This window comes from Kogia breviceps, chromosome X (assembly GCF_026419965.1).
Source record: "Kogia breviceps isolate mKogBre1 chromosome X, mKogBre1 haplotype 1, whole genome shotgun sequence".
Classification (NCBI taxonomy): Eukaryota; Metazoa; Chordata; class Mammalia; order Artiodactyla; family Physeteridae; genus Kogia; species Kogia breviceps.
In genome coordinates this window covers 128053360-128072620 of record NC_081330.1, presented here as the reverse complement: position 1 = coordinate 128072620, position 19261 = coordinate 128053360, and the positions used below count along the sequence as shown (strand labels likewise).

Genomic DNA, 19261 nt, shown 5'->3' with positions numbered 1-19261 from the left:
GCCCCTCCCACGGCCGGCGGCCGCGGGGGTCCCGGACGGCGCGCCCCTCCCCCCCTCCGGGCAACTCGCGGGAACCCGAGCGCTCGCCCCGCCCCCTGCCCCCCGAGCGGCGCGAGCCCCCGCGCGCGCGCCGGACCCCGCCGCTCCCCGCCCCTCCCCGCGGGCCCGCCCCCTCCGGGCCCGCCCTCCCCCGTGCGCCGCGCCGCGCCGCGCGTCCTCCAGGCTCCCTCCCTGTCCGGGGCCGGTACTTTCCTCCCAAGTTGCAGCGCAAGTTTGCCAGTGGCCGGCGGCGGCGGCGGCGGCGGGGGCGCCGGGAGTCTCCCTCGCCCTCGGCCGGCCGGGGCTCCGCGGAGTGCATGGGCGCAGGTCGGGCGGCCCTGGGGGCCTGAGCGGCCGCGCCGCCTCCACGCCCCGCGCCATGGAGGGCGCAGAGCCCCGCGCGCGGCCCGAGCGCCTGGCAGAGGCCGAGGCGCGGGCGGCCGATGGCGGGCGCCTGGTGGAGGTGCAGCTGAGCGGCGGCGCCCCTTGGGGCTTCACCTTGAAGGGCGGCCGCGAGCACGGCGAGCCGCTGGTCATCACGAAGGTACGGAGGGCGCGGGACGCGCACGGTGACAGCCGGGAGGTGGCCTGGGGCCGAGGGACTCGTCGGGGGGTAGGAGCGCTGGAGGGGGTGTCCGGTTTGCGCCCCCGGGCCCGGGACGCGCGTCCGCCTGGGTTACCTGCGAGGCCGTGGGTAGCCGGGCTCGCATAGGTGTGTGGTCCGGGCGCCACCTTGGCCCCTCTGCGTTGTTTCCCGGTCCTGCGGGCTCCTAGCGCCGCGCAGTTTCAATGGCTCCTGTTCCGGGTCCCCTCCCCTCCCCCTCCGGGGAAGGGCCTGGCAGGGTCCCCTGTCACTCCCGGCTTCGCCTGCGCCGGCCTGCACCTGTGGGCCTACCCAGAGGTCGGGGAGGGACATTCCCACGTGCCTGGGGTGGACAGAGACGTCCCCACCTGTGTTTGCCTCTCTAGGTACTTGTTTCTGCACCCCTTGGACTTCCACCCGTTATCGCTAGGAAGCCCAGACTAGCAGCTGCCGCCAGCCTAGCTTCTCGATTCCCAAAAGCCCATCAATATTTATTGACTTTCGCTTCCAGCCCTAGACCCACGGCGCTCTGGATACCTGCAAAATTTACAGGTTGAAACTTTTCAGCGTCCTTTATAAAAGTGGGATTTGAGCCCCCACATAAGTCTCTAATGTGTGTGTGTGTGGGGGGGGTTACTTTAGAACTTTGAATTCTCTTGTCTCAAAACAGAAAACCCATCTTGAAACTTACCAGCCGAACCTGTATAAACCTGTAAAAGCACACAAACAGCAAACCAGTCGTCCTGTTTTCTTCTGGTTAAAAGTGTCTATTGGTCAGTTTCTCTGGGAAGGTCTGGGCCGCGCCATTCCTGGGGACAAAGTTCCCTTTAAAATGCAAAAATTCTTGGCTCCTAGCAGCGTTTGAAGGTGACTTACTGGTTTTCTCTGCTTTCCTGCCTCCCCACAGCAGCAGGAACTAAAGTGACTCCTAACCCCACCCCACCGGATTGAATTTGGGAGGCGGTGTGGCTTTGTTGTCTAGATAGTAAATGAGACACTAAACTTCTCTGATCTTTATTTTCTCTCATTCTTATATTTATAAAACCAGAGACTTTGAGGGGAGTCGTATACTGAATTTATGTGGAACCGGGGAAAGAGGCTGTCATTGTTGTTTTAAGTTTTCACCCATGTGCAACCCATTAATGAATTAGATTCTCTGGAAAAATGTATGTGGTGGAGCAGCTGTAGAGTATACACCTTGTGCAGGACAGGCATTTCCTGCATATACGTGCATTAAGGCTTAGTAGCCTGTGCCTTTTCAATAATAAAAGTTTTACCGGGCATTTCTGATGGTAAAAGTTAAAAAGATATCAGGCAAATTACTCAGACTTTTATCGTTTCTTGAGATTCTTTTAAAAAAGAATACGCGCACGCGCGCGATTCAACCTGTCTTCCTCGGACCTGTCTTTACAGCGGATGGAGTAAGTCGTAAAACATCATTTAAGATGACATCTTGCTTTTTGGGCTTATGCAGTGTAAGAAAGCTGGACTTAAACTCTAAAAATTCAGTTGTTTTACCGGAAGCTGGAGAAGGGGACCTCCTCCTTTCTCTTGTACCTCAAGTTCTAAAAAATCCCACGCATTCTTAGTGGTTTCTCTTCTCCTTGTGCAGGAGGGGGCCCTGTTCTAGAAACTGAAGGAGGTGGGCAGTAAAACCCGTGGACACACACCAGGGCCTGTGCAGGGCGCGGGAGGCAGGCAGTCTGCTCCTGATTTGGCCCCTGGGTTGGCTGTCAGGGTAGCTGTTAAGGTGTGGGAGTAGGTAGGGCTAGGCTGGTAGCGGTGTACACGCCCTGCCTTTCCAGATCGTGCTTCAGGATTTTGCAGAAATAAAACTGCTTGAGTCTTATCTGAGATGCTCACGTGTCCCTCCCTTAAACTGCTGCTTGGTGTTTATAGGTGCTTTACTGTGACTGGAGATTTGTGGTTTCTTTGCTTAGGATGGAGAGGATTCAGGACAGTTTGGGACATCTGTGACAAATTTCCAGGCACACCTGTGTACACTTGAACACCTGTGCTCACACATGCACACACGTGTGCTCACACATGCATGTATATATTCCTCAACCACACATTGTATTGCATGGTATTTGCAGTATTTCACCTACTTGTGTTTTCTCCTGGATTAAGTCATCACTGATGCTTGCTTACAATCCAACAGCTGGTAATTAACTGTCACATTATTAGAGAAGGATAAAGGAAAGCGTGTCCATTATAATCACTTAAAAAATGGAAATAGACTGTTGTGATGGAGACCGGGGAAATTTGTTCCACCTCCAGAATTTAGATTAATCCAAGCTTTGAATCTTCTTTTCCCAGTACCTACTGAAAAATCTCTAGGGATCATTAAATAATAGGCCTTCTAATAGCTTTTTTTTTTTTTTTTTCATTTAAAAAACCTTGTAATTAAATTGTTACATATTAGAGCCCTGGGATATTATACAGCTCATTTGTAACAGAATCTGCCTTGGAAGAAGCTTGATACACTGTAAGAGGACGCACTCTGTTTATGATGATAAGTGTCTCAGTTGAAAGCCTCATAGGAGTGTACAGCTTAGAACTGGAAGTCATGCCAAGAACAAGGCTGGTTCAGTCCCTGATCTCCTGATGGAGTTTTTAATTTATTTAATTTATTTATTTTTGGCTGCGTTGGGTGTTCGTTACTGCGCACGGGCTTTCTCTAGTTGGGGCGAGCAGGGGCTTCTCATCGCAGTGGCTTCTCTTGTTGCGGAGCATGGCTCTAGGTGCGTGGGCTTCAGTAGTTGTGGCTCTCGGGCTCAGTAGTTGTGGCTTGCGGGCTCTAGAGCGCAGGCTCAGCAGTTGTGGCGCACGGGCTTAGTTGCTCCGCAGCACGTGGGATCTTTCCGGATGAGGGCTCGAACCCCTGTCCCCCTGCATTGGCAGGTGGATTCTCAACTACTGCGCCACTGGGGAAGCCCCTTGATGGAGTTTCATTAGCCCATTTTGTAGGTGAAACAGCTAAAGCCAAGGAGGGTTCACTGGTGTGCCCTGAGGTCACAAACCTGGCAAGTCTTGAGAAGGGTCCTTGGGACCAGATCTTGACCCTCTGCATGTCTCTGCTTTCTCTCCACTTGGTGCCGTCTGCTCTTGTCTGGAATCACTTGCAATGCCATATTCAGTAATTTCGTCACATCCTATGAGGGTTTTTCAACCTTCGCACTACCGATGTTCTGGGCCGGGTGTTTCTTTGCTGGGGGCGGTGGCGCTGTCCTGTGCATTGTAGGGTGTCTAGCGGCAGCGCTGGCCTTTGCCCACTGGCACCACCCCCCAGGTGTGACAACCAGAAAAGTCTGCAGACATTGCCAGATGTTTCCTGGGCATAGATGACCCTCGCTAGAGTAACTGTCTATCAGTTTTGCTCTGAAAGGATTTTAGCTTTGAACGCTTGTGCTTAATTCTTCTTCTTTTTTTTTTTTTTTTTTTTTTTTTTTTGTGGTATGCGGGCCTCACTGTTGTGGCCTCTCCCGTTGTGGAGCACAGGCTCCGGACGCTCAGGCTCAGCGGCCATGGCTCACGGGCCTAGCCGCTCCGCGGCACGTGGGATCTTCCCAGACCGGGGCACGAACCCGTGTCTCCTGCATCGGCAAGCGGATTCTCAACCACTGCGCCACCAGGGAAGCCCTTAATTCTTCTTTTTGAAGATACTCGGAGACCCCTGGCAGACAGCTTTGGCGGGGACGGCTGTTTTCTTCCTAAGCGCTGGCCCTGATAATAGGCTTCATTTACATAGTAAAACTCAAACAAATACTTGCTTCATCTGCATTTTTGTATCTGGATAAAGGAAATGGAAGCAGGAACTCCCGAGTGCTGTGTTTCAAGGGCTTTCGGCAGGAGCTGCTCTTTTCTCTGGGTCGGGTTTGAAGTTAAAGGGATACTGACTTCCCGAGGGTGGCATTCGTGGAATCCACAGTGCACACGTGAAGCTCCCCAGCAAGGTGGCAGCCAGATTTGTAACCGTTCGTTACATTGACACTGACTCGTAGCTTGACGTCTTACCAGGGCTGGAAGATACGCAGATCCCCAGTTTTGCCTGCGGCTGTCACAGAGGGAGCAGAAATAAAGTCCATGCCTTAGGAAACGCCAAAGGTTTTGACTCGGTAGTGTTTCCGAGGCTGTGCTTTGACGCGGGACCTCTCAGGAGCTGTGTAAGTAGGTGCGATCTTGTACGCGGTCCTGCTGTGTGCGCGGCACTTCCTTTCCCCATCAGCTCAGCAAGTGTAAAAGTTCCACGGGGGTGGGTAGGGCCTGATTTCTACCGTGCCACTGGAGGGGCTAGAATATTCCAGAAGGGCCTTTGGGGATTCGTTAGGAAGCCTTAAGTGGGCCAGCTGGGTGTCCGCAGACCCCCTTCGGCCTCAGGAATGTTTGTTAACCGGGGAAGGAATGAAGCCCCTGCCCCTCCTTTTCACCGTTTCTTAGGTCCCCCCCACCCCTTCCTGCCAAGACTGCCAGAGCCTTAGCCAGGAGCTCCAAAGAAGACAGTAATTTGGGCCTGGCCTGGTCCCACGGGCAGCTCCTTTGGGAACCCGTTGATTTTCAGGTTGCCTTTGGGGACCAGAGCCGTCCCGGGGGTGGTGCGGGAGAGCCAGGGCTTGGGGTGCCCAGCCTGACGCACCCTCAGGAGCCTTCGGACCGTTCGGCGTTTCACTGGCTGCCGGGCCATGTCCTTAAATGTCCCTCTTGGTTTGCATGCTGAAGGAGGGGTGGAGGGGAAGCGGGGCACATTTTTGGGGGGTTGGCCCACACACCCAGGTGGCAAATGTCCTGTGCCAGCCGTTAGAGCTCCTGATGGCGGAGGCTTGGGGCGGAGCCTGGCTGTCGGCGCGGGGTGGGGGGTACCTTGTGTGGTGGTCTGAAAGGGGCTGCCTTTCATGGGCTGTACTGAGGCGCGGTCGTTGGTGGCCTGGCACCCCTGGTCGGGACAAATTGTTGTCTGGACGTCCTTATATTGGCCCCCAAGAGCCAAGTTCTTTATCAGTTACCACTGAAGGCTGTGAAAAAGGTGGCGGCGGGGCGGGGGGGGGTGGGCGTCTGTGGAATTCAGCTGTGGATCGGGCACCGATGGATCTCAGCCTCTCTGGGTTTTGCTCGATGCCGGTGTTGAGGCACAGTCCCGCGTCAGCACCCGTCTAAGGACCACTGCCACTCTCCCAGGGCTCCATAGAAGTAAGTGGTGGGTGGGCGAGGCCTGGGCGCCCCTCCGCGGCAGACTCAGGTGCCGTGGGTGCTGTTATGGCCCAGGCAACTCCTGGGCACCGTGAGATCCCAGCCTCTTTGAGGCCAGCTGCAGCTTGCTGATTGTTCGTAGGAGTGTAATGCCAGAGACTCATTTGTATTTAAAAATTAATAGTACGGTTAAAAAAAAAAAAAAGGAGGGTGAGTTTTCTTTCCTGTGCTGGAACACCTTTCCAGTTGGTGGAAAGGCAAGACCTGCCTTGCCAGCTGGCATTCAGATACATCTTTATTCCCGTCCCAGCCTGTGCCTAGCTGGGTCCTGTTAATTGTTACCCCGGTCCTCCGGAGGTGTTTTGGGTGCAGGGGTGGGAAGTCTGGCAGAGAGACCCAAGTCCCATCCCGAGCTCTGGTCCTGGAGGTTTGAGGTGCAATGGGTGGGGGGGGGGTCTTCCTCTCGTAGAAATTAATTCAGCAGGACTCACGTCTATAAATCCAGAAGCTTCCACAGTGTGAAAAGCTATAAACTTAAGCTGGGCATCACACTCCTGCATCGTGATGGATTTTGCCCTTCCGGGTTCAGTTAGGAGCGCTTCCTAACATGTCCTGACATTCATCTTTTGAAAGGAAGAAAACAAGTTTGCCCGAGAGCTAAATGTAGAAGAGAATGAGAAGGAAAGGCTCATAAAAATAGCCGTTTTCACCTGGTCCTAACGAGCTGGGATTTCTTAATTCACCTATTTCTCGGCTAGAGAAACTGGGCTCCCAGCTTGGAAAGGGCTGGCTTTTCTATTTGGAAGGCACTTTGGAGCTGTTGTTTTGTGTCAGCATGCAAATGAACCTGGATTTGAGGATTTCTTCGAGGCTCTGGGGAGCCTTTCTTCTCCTACACTGGGCGCGCTGTAAACAGTCAACGAGATAATTTAAGAACTTAAAGGCTGAACAGACTTTTTATTCAGTCTTACCTCTTCTACTTTTCATGCACTGCAGTCAGGCATGGGGCCATCCTTTGATGAGAAATTATGCAAGCCGCACTCTTCCAAGCTGCAATTTCCACCCACACGAAGGGTTTTGAAAGCCCTCAGGGTTGCATATTGCTCTTTTGGTCTTTTTAAAACCTGTTGCCAGTGTTCAGCAGAGGGAGGGTGTATTCTGGAAGAGTTGTTTTCCTGTTACCTTGCTGGATTCGATATTTGCATGGCCCTGTGGTAGGTGGAGCCTGTTTCCTTGACCCGTGCGAATGTTAAGCCCTCTCTTTGGGGGAACATATCTTAGTAGAAGGACGACGGTAGGATATGGTTAAAAAATAATTGGACTAACTTTATTTTAGGTTCGAACAAATAAGGTTGTTCTGAAAAGCCAGGATGTTCTGAATTGCATTGCAGAGGTAACTTTTTTTTTTTTTTTTTTTAACCTGGGCTGTTTTTCTTTTTTCTTCCCCCCCCCCCACCCCGGTACGCGGGCCTCTCACTGTTGTGGCCTCTCCCGATGCGGAGCACAGGCTCTGGACGCACAGGCTAAGCGGCCACGGCTCACGGGCCCAGCTGCTCCGCGGCACGTGGGATCCTCCCGGACCGGGGCACGAACCCGCGTCCCCCGCATCGGCAGGCGGACTCTCAACCACTGCGCCACCAGGGGAGCCCCTGGGCTGTCTTTCTAATATCTCCTGGGTGTGAAGTTGGAGGCAATGTGTGCAGCCTCTGTTGGATGGATCTGGAAGAACGGTGCTCTACATGGCCCGGGAAGGGTTGCGATTGTCTTCCTTTTGGCCAAAGGTGACCAAGACTTTCAGGTCAAAGGCAAATTGTGAAGGTCAGCAAGAACCCAGGCAGGGTAGATTGTGTGGGCTCTAAAGGCAACATTTTACTTATTCAAGGGAGGAAAGACACAAAATGTTAGTGTATCTTTTTGAGTTTTGTTTTTATTTTTATCGAAGTGGCCCTTGCGCAGTTGCAATGATCAAATAGTTCTGCAGGGCGTGTTATCATACCAGCAGCTCCGCACTGTCCTTTCCTCTTCCCTAGAGAAGCTATTGAAACTTTTTAGCTGATTTCTTTGGGCATTTGCCTATGTTCTCTATGGCTGCTACTTTCATTGCTCCGTTTCGGGATAATTGTTGACTTCCCACTATGGAAGCTTGGGATGTAGTCTTTTTTTCCACACCAACCACCCAGACACATACCTTGGGCCCCCATACTCCCAATGTAACTACATCTTAATTTTGCTTCGAAGAGGGTTGGTTTTTTCAACCTTAGCACCACTGACGTTTGGGGCCAAATAGTGCTCTGTCGTGGGGGGCCGTCCTGTGCCCTGTGGGATGCTGAGCTGCATCCCTGGCCTCTACCCACTAGAAGCCAGTACACATTCCTCCGTCTCCTGGAGCTGAGATGGTCAGAAACGTCTCCAGACGTTGCCAGATGTCCACTGGGGGACAAAAATTGCCCCCTTTGAACTGGGAGTTCGGGATGAGCAGATGTAAACTGTTACACGTAGGATGGATAAACAACAAGGTCCTACTGTGGAGCACAGGGAACTGTATTCAGAATCCTGTGACAAGCCATAATGGAAAAGATATTAGAAAGAAGAATGTCTCTGTGTGTAGAACTGGGTCACTTTGCTGTACAGCAGAGATTGGCACGCATTGTAGATCAACTCTACTTCAGTAAAAAAAAATAAAGTTTAAAAAAAAATACGCTGAGAAGACCGTGGTTCGGGGGAGAGTCACGTGCCACGGTGTTCACTGCGGCGCTCTTTGCGGCGGCCAGGACCTGGGGGCGTCCCGGCTGCCCATTGACAGATGCATGGATGGGGAAGGTGGCCGGTGGGGGGCGGCCGCGCGGCGCAGGGAGGTCAGCTCGGTGCTCTGTGACCACCTGGAGGGGTGGGATAGGGAGGGCGGGAGGGAGACGCGAGAGGGAGGAGACGTGGGGATATATGTATACGTAGAGCTGACTCGCTTTGTTGTACAGCAGGGGCTGACACACCATTGTGGAGCAATTGTACTCCAATGAGGATGTTAGGGGAAAAAAAATATATGCATATAAAAAAATAAAAATAAACGGTAAAGCATCCTGCAGGTATGTAGAAAAAGTTATTTAAAGACAAAATTTATTTTTAAGATTTGTTTTTCATCTCATAATTGACAGAATAAAATGTTACAGCATTTGCAAAAAAATAAAAAAATAAATTGCCCCCTTTGAGAACCACTTGGTTAGCAGTATTCGGGGTGTATGTTATTTTGTTCCTAGCTTTTTTTTTTTTTTTTTTTTGCGGTACGCGGGCCTCTCCCTGTCGTGGCCTCTCCCGTTGCGGAGCACAGGCTCCGGACGCGCAGGCGCAGCGGCCACGGCTCACGGGTCCAGCCGCTCCGCGGCACGTGGGATCTTCCCGGACCGGGGCACGAACCCGTGTCCCCTGCATCGGCAGGCGGACTCTCAACCGCTGCGCCACCAGCGAAGCCCTGTTATTTTGAATGCCAGTGCCAACACTGCTGAGCCTGGTGGTACAAACTATGACTATGTCTCCAGCACAAGTTTTCATAATCACCAAGGGTAAGGATAGGCTTTGTTTCTTTGCCTGATTTTCTACGTGCATATCGTTGATTCATCTGCCGCACCTTCCCCAGTTGCAAAAAATCTTTTACTATATTCGGACACACAGGGGATCGTCTTTTGAGACCTTCTCTTTCTGAGAATGTCATTATTTTATCTTGACAGTATATGGATTGTTGGGTGTGGAAGTCTGAGTTGGAGACGGTTTTCCCTCGGCACTTCCTTTGCAGGTGGTGTGCTAATCTCCGCTGGTGTACAGTATTGCTGCGGAGACAACAGAGCTTTCTGTTTCTTTTCTTTTTAAAATTTAATTAATTTATTTTTATTTTTGGCTGCGTTGGGTCTTCATTGCTTGCATGCGGGCTTTTCTCTAGTTGCAGCGAGTGGGGGCTACTCTTCGTCGCGGTGCACGGGCTTCTCGTTGAAGTGGCTTCTCTTGCTGCGAAGCACGGCCTCTACGTGCGCGGGCTTCAGTAGTTGTGGCACGTGGGCTCAGTAGTTGTGGCTCACGGGCTCTAGAGTGCAGGCTCAGTAGTTATGGCGCACGGGCCCAGCCGCTCCGCGGCATGTGGGATCTTCCCAGAGTGGGGCTCGAACCCCTGTCCCCTGCATTGGCAGACGGATTCTTAATCACTGCACTACCAAGGAGGTCCCAAAGCTTTCTGTTTTTCAGTCCTTTGGACTAACATTTTTTCTGTCTTATTTTTCTTTTCTCTGTATTTTTGTTCTTCTCAGGAGATTTTGTACAGCCTTATCTTCCAATCCCTTCCATTGAGTTTTAAACGTGTGCTTTTTTTTTTTTTAATTTCCAAAGTTGTTTATTTTTTGTTTGTCTGTTTTGTTAGTGTTGTTCTCGAATGTTCCTTTTTGATACCATACTGATCTTGTTTCATGGTTCTTCTTTCATATCTTTGAGAATATTAAACTGGTTTAAAAAAATGTCTTGCTGTGTAGATTCCGTTTCTGAGCTCCGCTGCTTTTTGTGTGTTTCTTTGGCCTCTGTTGGAGGCTCAGTTCGTCCTTGCTGTCTGCAGGTATGTAAGAGTGGGTGACCACAATGCTTTTTGGAGGCTGGTGCGTGTGGGTGAGTGATCTAGCCAGGCTGCTTCTCTGGGGACTCCTTTAAGGCCATAGCTTCACTTGTTTCTTTTGGGCTGGTCACATCCCTTCAGATAGTAATGTTTTCCTCTATGGAACGTAAGTTTCCGATGTAGGGCAGATTTGAAAGTTGGTGCGAGGTTTGCCAGTTTAGAGGAGCCCTGCTTTGCTTGGAGACGTGAGAGTGCTCATCTCTTCCTCCTGCTCTGGCCACGGTGGTTCCAGTCTGGAGGGAACGTCTTGCATATGTAGCTGAATCGTGCACTCTGTCCTTAACCTTTTCTCACCCTTAATCCTTCAGGCTGTCAAACTAGAATCATTCCCACTTCAGTATATTGACACAGGGGTGAAATCAGTCAGTATGGAAAGCTAGCTCTAGTAGATTTTTTTTTTTTTTTTACATTTTTAAAATTTTATTTATTTATTTTTGGCTGCGTTGGGTCTGTTGCTGTGCACGGCTTTTCTCTAGTTGCGAAGAGCAGGGGCTACTCTTCGTTGTGGTGCAGGGGCTTCTCATCATGGGGGCTTCTCTTGTTGCGGAGCACAGGCTCTAGGCACGCGGGCTTAAGTAGTTGTGGCATGCGGGCTCAGTAGTTGTGGCTCGCGGGCTCTAGAGCGCAGGCTCAGTAGTCGTGGCGCACGGGCTTAGCTGCTCCGCGGCACGTGGGATCTTCCCGGACCGGGGCTCGAACCCGTGTCCCCTGCATTGGCAGGCGGATTCTTAACCACTGTGCCACCAGGGAAGCCCTAGTTCTAGTAGATTTAAATTCCATCTCTCCTCCCCCTTCCCCCCTTTCCCCTACTTCATCCTGCTTCACTAAGAACTTGGAAAGCTGTAAAAAATAACGTGAAGAAATTTCTTAAAAAAGTAATGTTAATGTATGAAATTGCCAGTTTATTATGGAAGGACTTTAAGCTGGATTTTGTATGGCAACATTTTCATGTGTCTCCTAGAGATTTTGGTACTTATTCTGACTGTTTCGCATTGGATTTGTAGAAAAGCATTTAGTTCAAATACATGTCTTCTGCCCAGCACCAGTACATTCGCTGTGCTATTTACAGCCCACTGGAAGTGATTATTTCCCTCCTTTCCACCGAAAACTGGTTTTTTAAAAATATATTTATTTATTTATTTAGGCTGCACCGGTTCTTGGTTGTGGCATGCGGGATCTTTAGTTGCAGCATGTGAGGTCTTTAGTTGCGGCATGCGTACTCCCAGTTGCGGCATGCGTACTTCTTAGTTGTGGCATGTGGACTTTTAGCTGCGGCATGCGTGTGGGATCTAGTTCCCCAACCAGGGATCAAACCCGGGCCCCCCGCATGGGGAGCGCAGAGTCTTACCCACTGGACCACCAGGGAAGTCCCTAAAGTGTTTTTGAATAATACTGATTTTTCCTTTTTATAATAATAATGAAAGGTAGCTCTTTCAGATCAATGTGATATTCAGAAGAATAAGATTTTAAAAAGTGGTTTGGGAAGTGAAAATAGTAGGAAAGATGAAGGTTAAATATCCCATGACAACAAACTCCATTTCTTCACTGCTTTGCTTTCTGGAAGTAGAAAATCTTTGAGGGCATGGAGTCAGACCCACAGGCTTGGTAGAGATGCTATCTGCTCACTGGAGCCTGCGGCTCCTTTTCCTTCTGGACATGCTGCTGGACTACACTTCCCAGCTTCCCTTGCAGCTGTTGAGGCCATAGTTCTACCCAATCAGAAGCAGGTAGAAGTGATGCAGGCCATTTACCGCCTGTCCTGCTTTCGTCTCCTGGTTGTCTGGAATGAAGATGGTCCTAGGGCGGAGCCGCATCAGCACAGGTCCCTGAATGCCTGAGGAGGAAGCTAGCTGACCGCAGCCTGGTTACCCTCCCAGCAGTACCAGTGTATGAGCAAGAAATAAGCCTCTGTTGTATCTGGGCCGTTACACGTTTCTTTGATTACTTACTACAAGAGTTAAGACCCTTTTAACAAATGAAATCTGGGGAGAAGGCAGGAATTTTCTTTGTTGTTTTTTTGTTCTGTTTGTTTGTTTTAAATTTTTATTGGAATATAGTCGATTTACAGTGTTGTAAATAGTTTATAGTATAGTTTCAGGTGTATAGCAAAGTGAGTCAGTTATAATATACATATATCTACTCTTTTTTGGATTCTTTTCCCGTATAGGTCATTACAGAGTATTGAGAAGAGTTCCCTGTGCTGTACAGTAGATCCTTATTAGTTATCTATTTTATATGTAGTGGTGTGTGTACGTCAGTCCCAGTCTCCCAATTTATCCCTTCCCCCCCCCCATCACACCCCTGGTAACCATAAGTTTGTTTTCAAAAGTTTTCCTTTTAATGAATACCGCCAGCTTTAAGAGACTGAATATATAATGGTTAATTTACACCCATACAGAGGGAATGATTATTTACTTCGTAGAAGGAATCACTGTGGGTGTCCAGTTAGGATGTAGCTTATTCCCTGCGCACTTGTTACGTAAAATAAGACCTGCGTGCTCACAAGTTCAGCTTCTTTCCACTGTAGCTTTTCCCTCAGCTGGTAATTTAATTTTCACCCTGTGTTGCTTTGCCTTCCCCTCCCTGCAGATGATTGCCTGGTAGCTATGGAGAGGTGGGGCAGAGGCAGGGAGGCTCCTCAGTCCAGCTACTGAACTTAGCCCGGGAGGGCTGCCCAGAGGAGAGGAGGGCGGCTGCCGGTATGGTGTCAGGGCGTGCACCTTTCTCCTGGTTGGATTGTGCTTTACTTCCCCCTTGGGTTCAAGTGCAGAGGCTATTGCCTGGGCGGGTTTACATTAAATCCTCATTAACTGGGCTGCCTCTATCAGATCGAGGAATTACGATCTCGTATGGCAGGCTCTTACTTTCCCTAGGGAATAGAAGACATAGACACATGAGGTATAGACCATCAAGGAAAGGGAGATAAAGGCAAGTGCAAAGTAAAGCTGGTCCCCGGAGGAAGGTGGCATTGGTGTGGGGATCTGAGGGTTAGGGGGCAGTGGGTGCTGAGAGGGGTGAGGAAGGAGAGCCTCTTCTGTTCCAGGTGTTGAAATGCTTACCGAAAGCCTGGGAAGGTAGGTGTTGGTCGGTTGGGGGGGGACCCCGGTGGCCCTCTGTGACTTTCATAAAAGGTGAAGGGATTCTTTGCTTGTGGCTTTGGAAGTGCGGAAGCTGATGAAATACTGCTGCTGATGAAATTCTGATCCTGTCTGTGTGAATTGTGCCATGTTTGTAAATTTGTAAACACAGTGATACTTATCTGTGCTAATTGTACGTGTGCTTGTCAACTTGTAAGCGTAGCAATACTGTTTTTTTCTTGTTGCAGAAAGATTCAAACCATCTTCAGAAAATCGAAACTAAGGGAGAAGATAATCAGCAACCCAAAACATTTAATAATCTTATTTTTGGTAGGGGAGCTATGTTGAATTTTTTTTCCCCGTCTGTGGAATTTTTTGCTTGGTACCGGGCAGATCTAATTATGAGTTGCTTGAGCGTAATTCTCTTAAGAATTACGTTGTCAAAAATCTTTGGAGTCACATGCTAGCTTAGAGGAAGCTTAGTTTTGTGTATGCCACTTGGAATTTTAAAAATGATATGTTTCATTACTATGGTATATATTGAGTTTTATCATTTAGCTTTTTGTAGACAAGCATATAAAAAAGAAAACCCTAACTTCTGGAAAACTGAGTACTTCGTATTGATCAAACGCGTTGGTCTTTAAAACAACTGTGTGCTTTTTTTGGTAGGTGCAGCTTTTCTTGTACTCTTCATTAGTGTTTAGATGCCCTGAATCTTGAATGAAAGTTTGGAAAGGAAACATCTGGACTTGAAAAGACAGGCCTGCTGCTGCTTGAGTCATATTTATTTTGTGTTGATCTCCCCACAGAGTGGATGAAATCATCCAGAGTGGATGCCTCTACGGGTTATGAGCTGGGGTGGGGCTACTGTGTCCCCTCTTCCTCCCCGTTTCCAGGGGCTGGCGTTTTGGAGAAAAATTATTGGAACCTCACAGCACTGCATGTAGTTGTGCAGTTTTACCCCCAAAGGTAAACTGACATTGTCTGCTGCTGATTGAGGACACTTCTTCGTGTGCTCCCTCGCAGGGACTTAGGTTTGCTGTTACAGGGTGTAATTCTCAAATTACCTGTGGTGTTACTGCCGATCTGAAAGAGATGTCTCATTCACGCAGAAACGCTTTCTCCTTCTTTTGACCCTCGTGAAAGTGGCCTTTACTGGCCCTTCCCCTTGGCCGTCCGTCCGCCGCAGTGTTGGTTTCTGCTGGAGGCCCCTCCTTTCTCTCTCCTCTCTTGCCTAGGTGGTCTCGTGTGCTTCCTTGAGGCAGGCAGCCAGCTCTCAGGTCTCCACTGCAGGCCCAGATTCTGCTGGGAGAGCCGCCTGGGCACCGCCCAGGCTGCTGCAACTCAGCGTGTTGCAGCTGCAGATCTTGCACCTTCCTTTACCTTAATTCTCCCGCACTTCCGGGCCTGCCGACAGGTTTATCCCCAAATGCAGGAGTCATCCTTGATGCTTGTCTCTCCTTGACCTTCCGTGGCCAACCGATCACCCAGTCCCTGGAGCCTCAGTGTCTCATTTGTGTACCTTCTCTTTCACCCCTGGTGTCCTGGCCTCCGTCGTCGCCTCTCGGGGCGGTCACGGGACTGGTCTGGTACTGTCACCGCCTCTGGACTCTCCGTGCGCCAGCCTCCTCTAGACCCGCAGCAGTGCATGTGCCAGAGCCCAGCTGGGCTTCTCAGGCTCTTGCTGGAAAGGTAACTCCTCGTGTTGCACCTTAGATGGCCTAGAAGGTACTTCACCTTTCAGCTCCTGCCCATTTCCAGCCTTGTGTTCTGCAGTCCTCCCTCCTGCCTTGACTGAGGAAGGAACCTTAGGTGTTTCTAAAGAACGAGGCCCTGCGTGTTGTGAAGCCACTACAGAATGACGCTTCCCAGGCCTCCCAGCGGCGGGCGATGACCCGCGGTGTGTGACGGGCTCCCGAAGGAAGAGCAGCGTGCGGGACTGGAGGAGCCTGCCCTGGAGAGGAGGTGCCCCCGGCCTCACCACAGCGACTTGTTTTGCACGTTGCTCTCGCCTGGTCCTGCTTTGTCCTGGAAAGGCAGGCATGCGCACACCTGTGAAGGCAGCCCTGCCGGAATCCCCCGCAGCGGGGAGAAGGGGAGAGGGTCCGTGGGCTGTCCCGAGTCTCCCTCGCCTGCCCTCCCGGGCTGCATTTCTGCTGTCTTTACTGCCTCCGAGGTCCCTTGTTAACCAGACTTCAGTGTCATGGGCATGTGGAGGAGGGGGTGGCCCAGGGCGTGTGGAGGACGCAGAGAACCTGACCTGTGAGCAGCCTGGGGGGGGAGGCCCCCAGAGCACCCGTGGCCCCGCGCTGCCGGCCAGAACCAGCCCGGGCCTGGCGGCACGGGGCGCTCGTCCCGTGGATCCACAGAGAGACCGCGGCCTGCCTTCCTTGCCGTCCTTGCAACCCCGAGAGCCTTCTGACCTCTGGATCTTTGCACGTGTCTCCCAGCTCTGCACCCTCTCGGACTAAGGGTGCACGCACAGTATTGAGGAAGCCTTTCCATTCCCTGGGGGGGTGGGGGGGGCTGGAGAGCCTGCAGGGCAGGCCTGCCGGAATGTTTTTTCCCTTGAGTTAAAAAAATTTTTTTAATTGAGATATAACTCACGTAGCGTAAGATTCATCCTTTTAAAGAAGCGTACAGTTCGGTGGGTTTAGTATACTCACTTAGTTGTGCAGCCATCGCTCTAATTCCAGAAATTTTCATCACCCCCGAAAGAAACCCTGTGCCCGTGAGCAGTCCCTCCCCGTTCCTGCTGGCCCCAGCCCCTGGCAGCAGCCAGTCTCCTGTCTGTCTCCATGCGTTTGCCTCTTGTGGACATTTCATCTAAATAGAACCACACAACGCGGGGCCTTTTGTGTTGGCTTCTTTCATTCAGCGTCACGTTTTCGAGGCGTGTCCACGTTAGCGTGGGTCAGGACTTCATTCCTTTTTGTGGCTGGATAATATGGCACTTTATGGATAGAGCACATTTCGTTTATCATTTGTCGGTTAGTTGATCGACATCTGGTCGTTGGCACCTTTCTGCTTTCATGAATGGTGCTCCTGTGGAGAGGCGCGCGCTCACGGGGCCGTGCCTTGCTTTTGGCTGCTGCTTCTCGCTTTCGTGCATGAGGGTAGAGCGTCCCCAGGCAGCCCTAGCAAGTGGACACGTGTATTTCTCCTGTATCGCAGATAGGGTAGAGATTTGCCAAAAGGGGGCACTGCACCCACTGCCCTGGCCAGCCAGCAGGGCCCTCCTCGAGGAGGGAAGCTGCAGCGTGTCCCTTGAGTGTGTGGTAGATGCGCATGGACTGTCTCGGAGGGAGGGCACCCTCCTTTCCTCCTGGCACCCTGCTGACCTCCGTTCTTCTGTTGAGGGTGCCTTTTCCTCTCTGCAGGGGTGGGTCCTGGGGTGCCGACACTGAGTACGGTCACCCTGTGGCCAAGGGCAATAACAGCTCAGCAAGCCATCGCCCCCCCCCGCCACACCCCGCTGAGAAATGAGCTTCTCTCTCTTCCTTTCTGCTCTCTTTCCAGTAACACAGCTTCAAATGAAAATGAGGCTCCGCATCTGGAACCTTTCTGGTTGTTTCATGAACCCAGACTACAGGGGGATCCCTGACTGGACTTAACCTTTCCAGGGTTGGGGGTGCCTTGGTATTATCTTCATATCCCATTGTACAGTTTATCAAGTTTTCTGCTGAGTCTTTCTTTTCACCCTCATTCTGTAATGAGCCTGCTGGGAGGCTTGACCAGGGTTGTTTGTTTATAGGTGGGACACCAAGCCCCGAGCGGCCTGCTTGCAGATCATATTAGGTGGTCAGGACTAGGTCTCTAGCCGGGGGCCTTTGAGTACAGGAGTGCACTAAAGCTCTTTTTTCTATGTGACTTAAAAAAAAAAAAATCTTTCTTTCTTTCTTTTTTTTTTTTTTTTGGCTGCATGGCTTGCGGGATCTTATTAGTACCCGGACCAGGTATTGAACTCACTCCCCCTGCACTGGGGGCGTGGAGTCTTAACCACCGGACTACCAGGGAAGTTCTCCGAAAATCTTTTTTTTTCTCCTTAAAATATTTATTTATTTGGCTGCGCTGGGTCTTAAGTAGGGGCACGCGGGATCTTTTGTTTTTTTCTTTAGTTGAGACATGCATGTGGGATCTTAGTTCCCCAACCAGGGATAGAACCCGGGCCCCCTGCATTGGGAGCATGGAGTCTTAACCACTGGACCACCAGGGAAGTCCCCAAAAGTCTTTATTACGGTCATTGTTTAAAGTGTAAAAGTCCTGAGGGTTTTATGAAATTACATGCCGTTCCCCCCGCACTTCTCTGAAACCCATATGAAGTACCAGAAGTCTCACCTTGGCCACAGACATACTCATGATATTTCTAATATTTGGATGATCCTCTGTAAACTAGAGATCAGCAGACTTTTTTCTGCAAACGGTCAGGGTCGGTGTTTTTGGCTTTGTGGACTGAACTACTCCTCTCCGCTGTCGTGGCATGAGAACAGCCATAGACAACGTGGAAAGGCAGGGGGGTTGCGCCCCGGCAAGCGGTGGCTTTCCCAGTGCGGCCCCCAGACCAGCAGGATCATTCTCACCTGGGGCCTTGTGAGAAACGCAGAGTCCTGGCCCCATTGCAGACCTGCTGAACCCCGAACGGGGGCTTCTGGCGCTGGCTCCGGTTTGAGAGCTGCTGCTCCAGAAACGTGTGACTCGCCTGCCATTTGTATCGGAATCAGCAAACGCCGTCCTACCGGGTCAGGGTTGCTGGTGTCCAGGAATCTGAATTTTAACGGTGGCCCCATGGTGGTCTTATGCCCATGAAATAAGAACCAATTTCTAAAGCAGGACTAGTTTGGACCAGTAGAGGAGATGGGGGAAGTGTCAGGGAACTTCTGAAACCTCAGCTGGGACTTGCTTGGGCTCGGGGGTAGTGAGAAGAGGGTGATGTGGGAGATTGGGGCGGGGGTGGCCTTGTGTCACCTTATTGTGAACGGTGCCTGGAGTCCCTGCTCCCAGAAGGTGCATTCCTTTCTCCCCACCCCTCATGTGTGTCCCAAAGCCGGGAGTTTCTGGAACTGAAATCCAGCCCTTCTGTTAATAGCTATCGGACACCACATTTCCTAATGCCTGTGTTCGGTATTTGAAATGAAAACAGGTCAAGAGCGCGCTGTGTGTTTCCTTCGATATAAATGTGCAGCGCAGGTAGACGCACAGAGACGGAGCTGACGGGCAGTCGTCAGGGTGAGGAATGGGGTGATAGAAATAAGCTGGGATCAGAGAGTGGAGACGGCTACACCGCTCCGAGCATACAAACCTCACTGGGTTTCCTCTTTTTTTAAGTTAATTTTTACTGGAGTCGAGTTGATTTACAATGTTGCGTTAGTTTCAGGTGTACAGCACAGTGAATCAGTTTTATGTATACCTATATCCACTCTCCTTTAGATTCTTTTCCCACAGAGGCCATGACAGAGTATTGAGTAGAGTAGGTCCCTGCTAGTTTTCTGTTTTGTATATGGATTTACTCTTTGAAGGGGTGAATTTTATGGTATGTGACTTATAGCCCGATAAAGTTGTTACTTACCATAAGGAAATGGGTCAAGGCGTTCAGCCTTATCCTTGAGTTGCCCAGACCTGGTGGACAGGAGGCCGACGGGAAGGCCCCTCCTAGGGCTCGTCCTGTGGGCCGGCCCTCCACACCCCTCACCATGCATGTCACAGGGATTCCTCTGCTGGTGCTGGGTG

General features: G+C 51.0%; 1 protein-coding gene across 5 annotated transcripts in view; it reads left to right on the top strand.

Annotated features, from left to right (window-relative positions):
- Positions 1–418: 418 nt before the first annotated feature.
- The window catches only part of SHROOM2 (shroom family member 2), a 135675-nt gene continuing 116832 nt past the window's right edge, over positions 419–19261 (top strand). For all 5 annotated transcript variants that reach the window (XM_067022967.1, XM_059050093.2, XM_059050092.2 and 2 more), the window contains exon 1: positions 419–583. In XM_067022967.1, the coding sequence (XP_066879068.1) occupies positions 419–583 (165 nt within the window). The remainder of the gene's footprint in view (positions 584–19261) is intronic.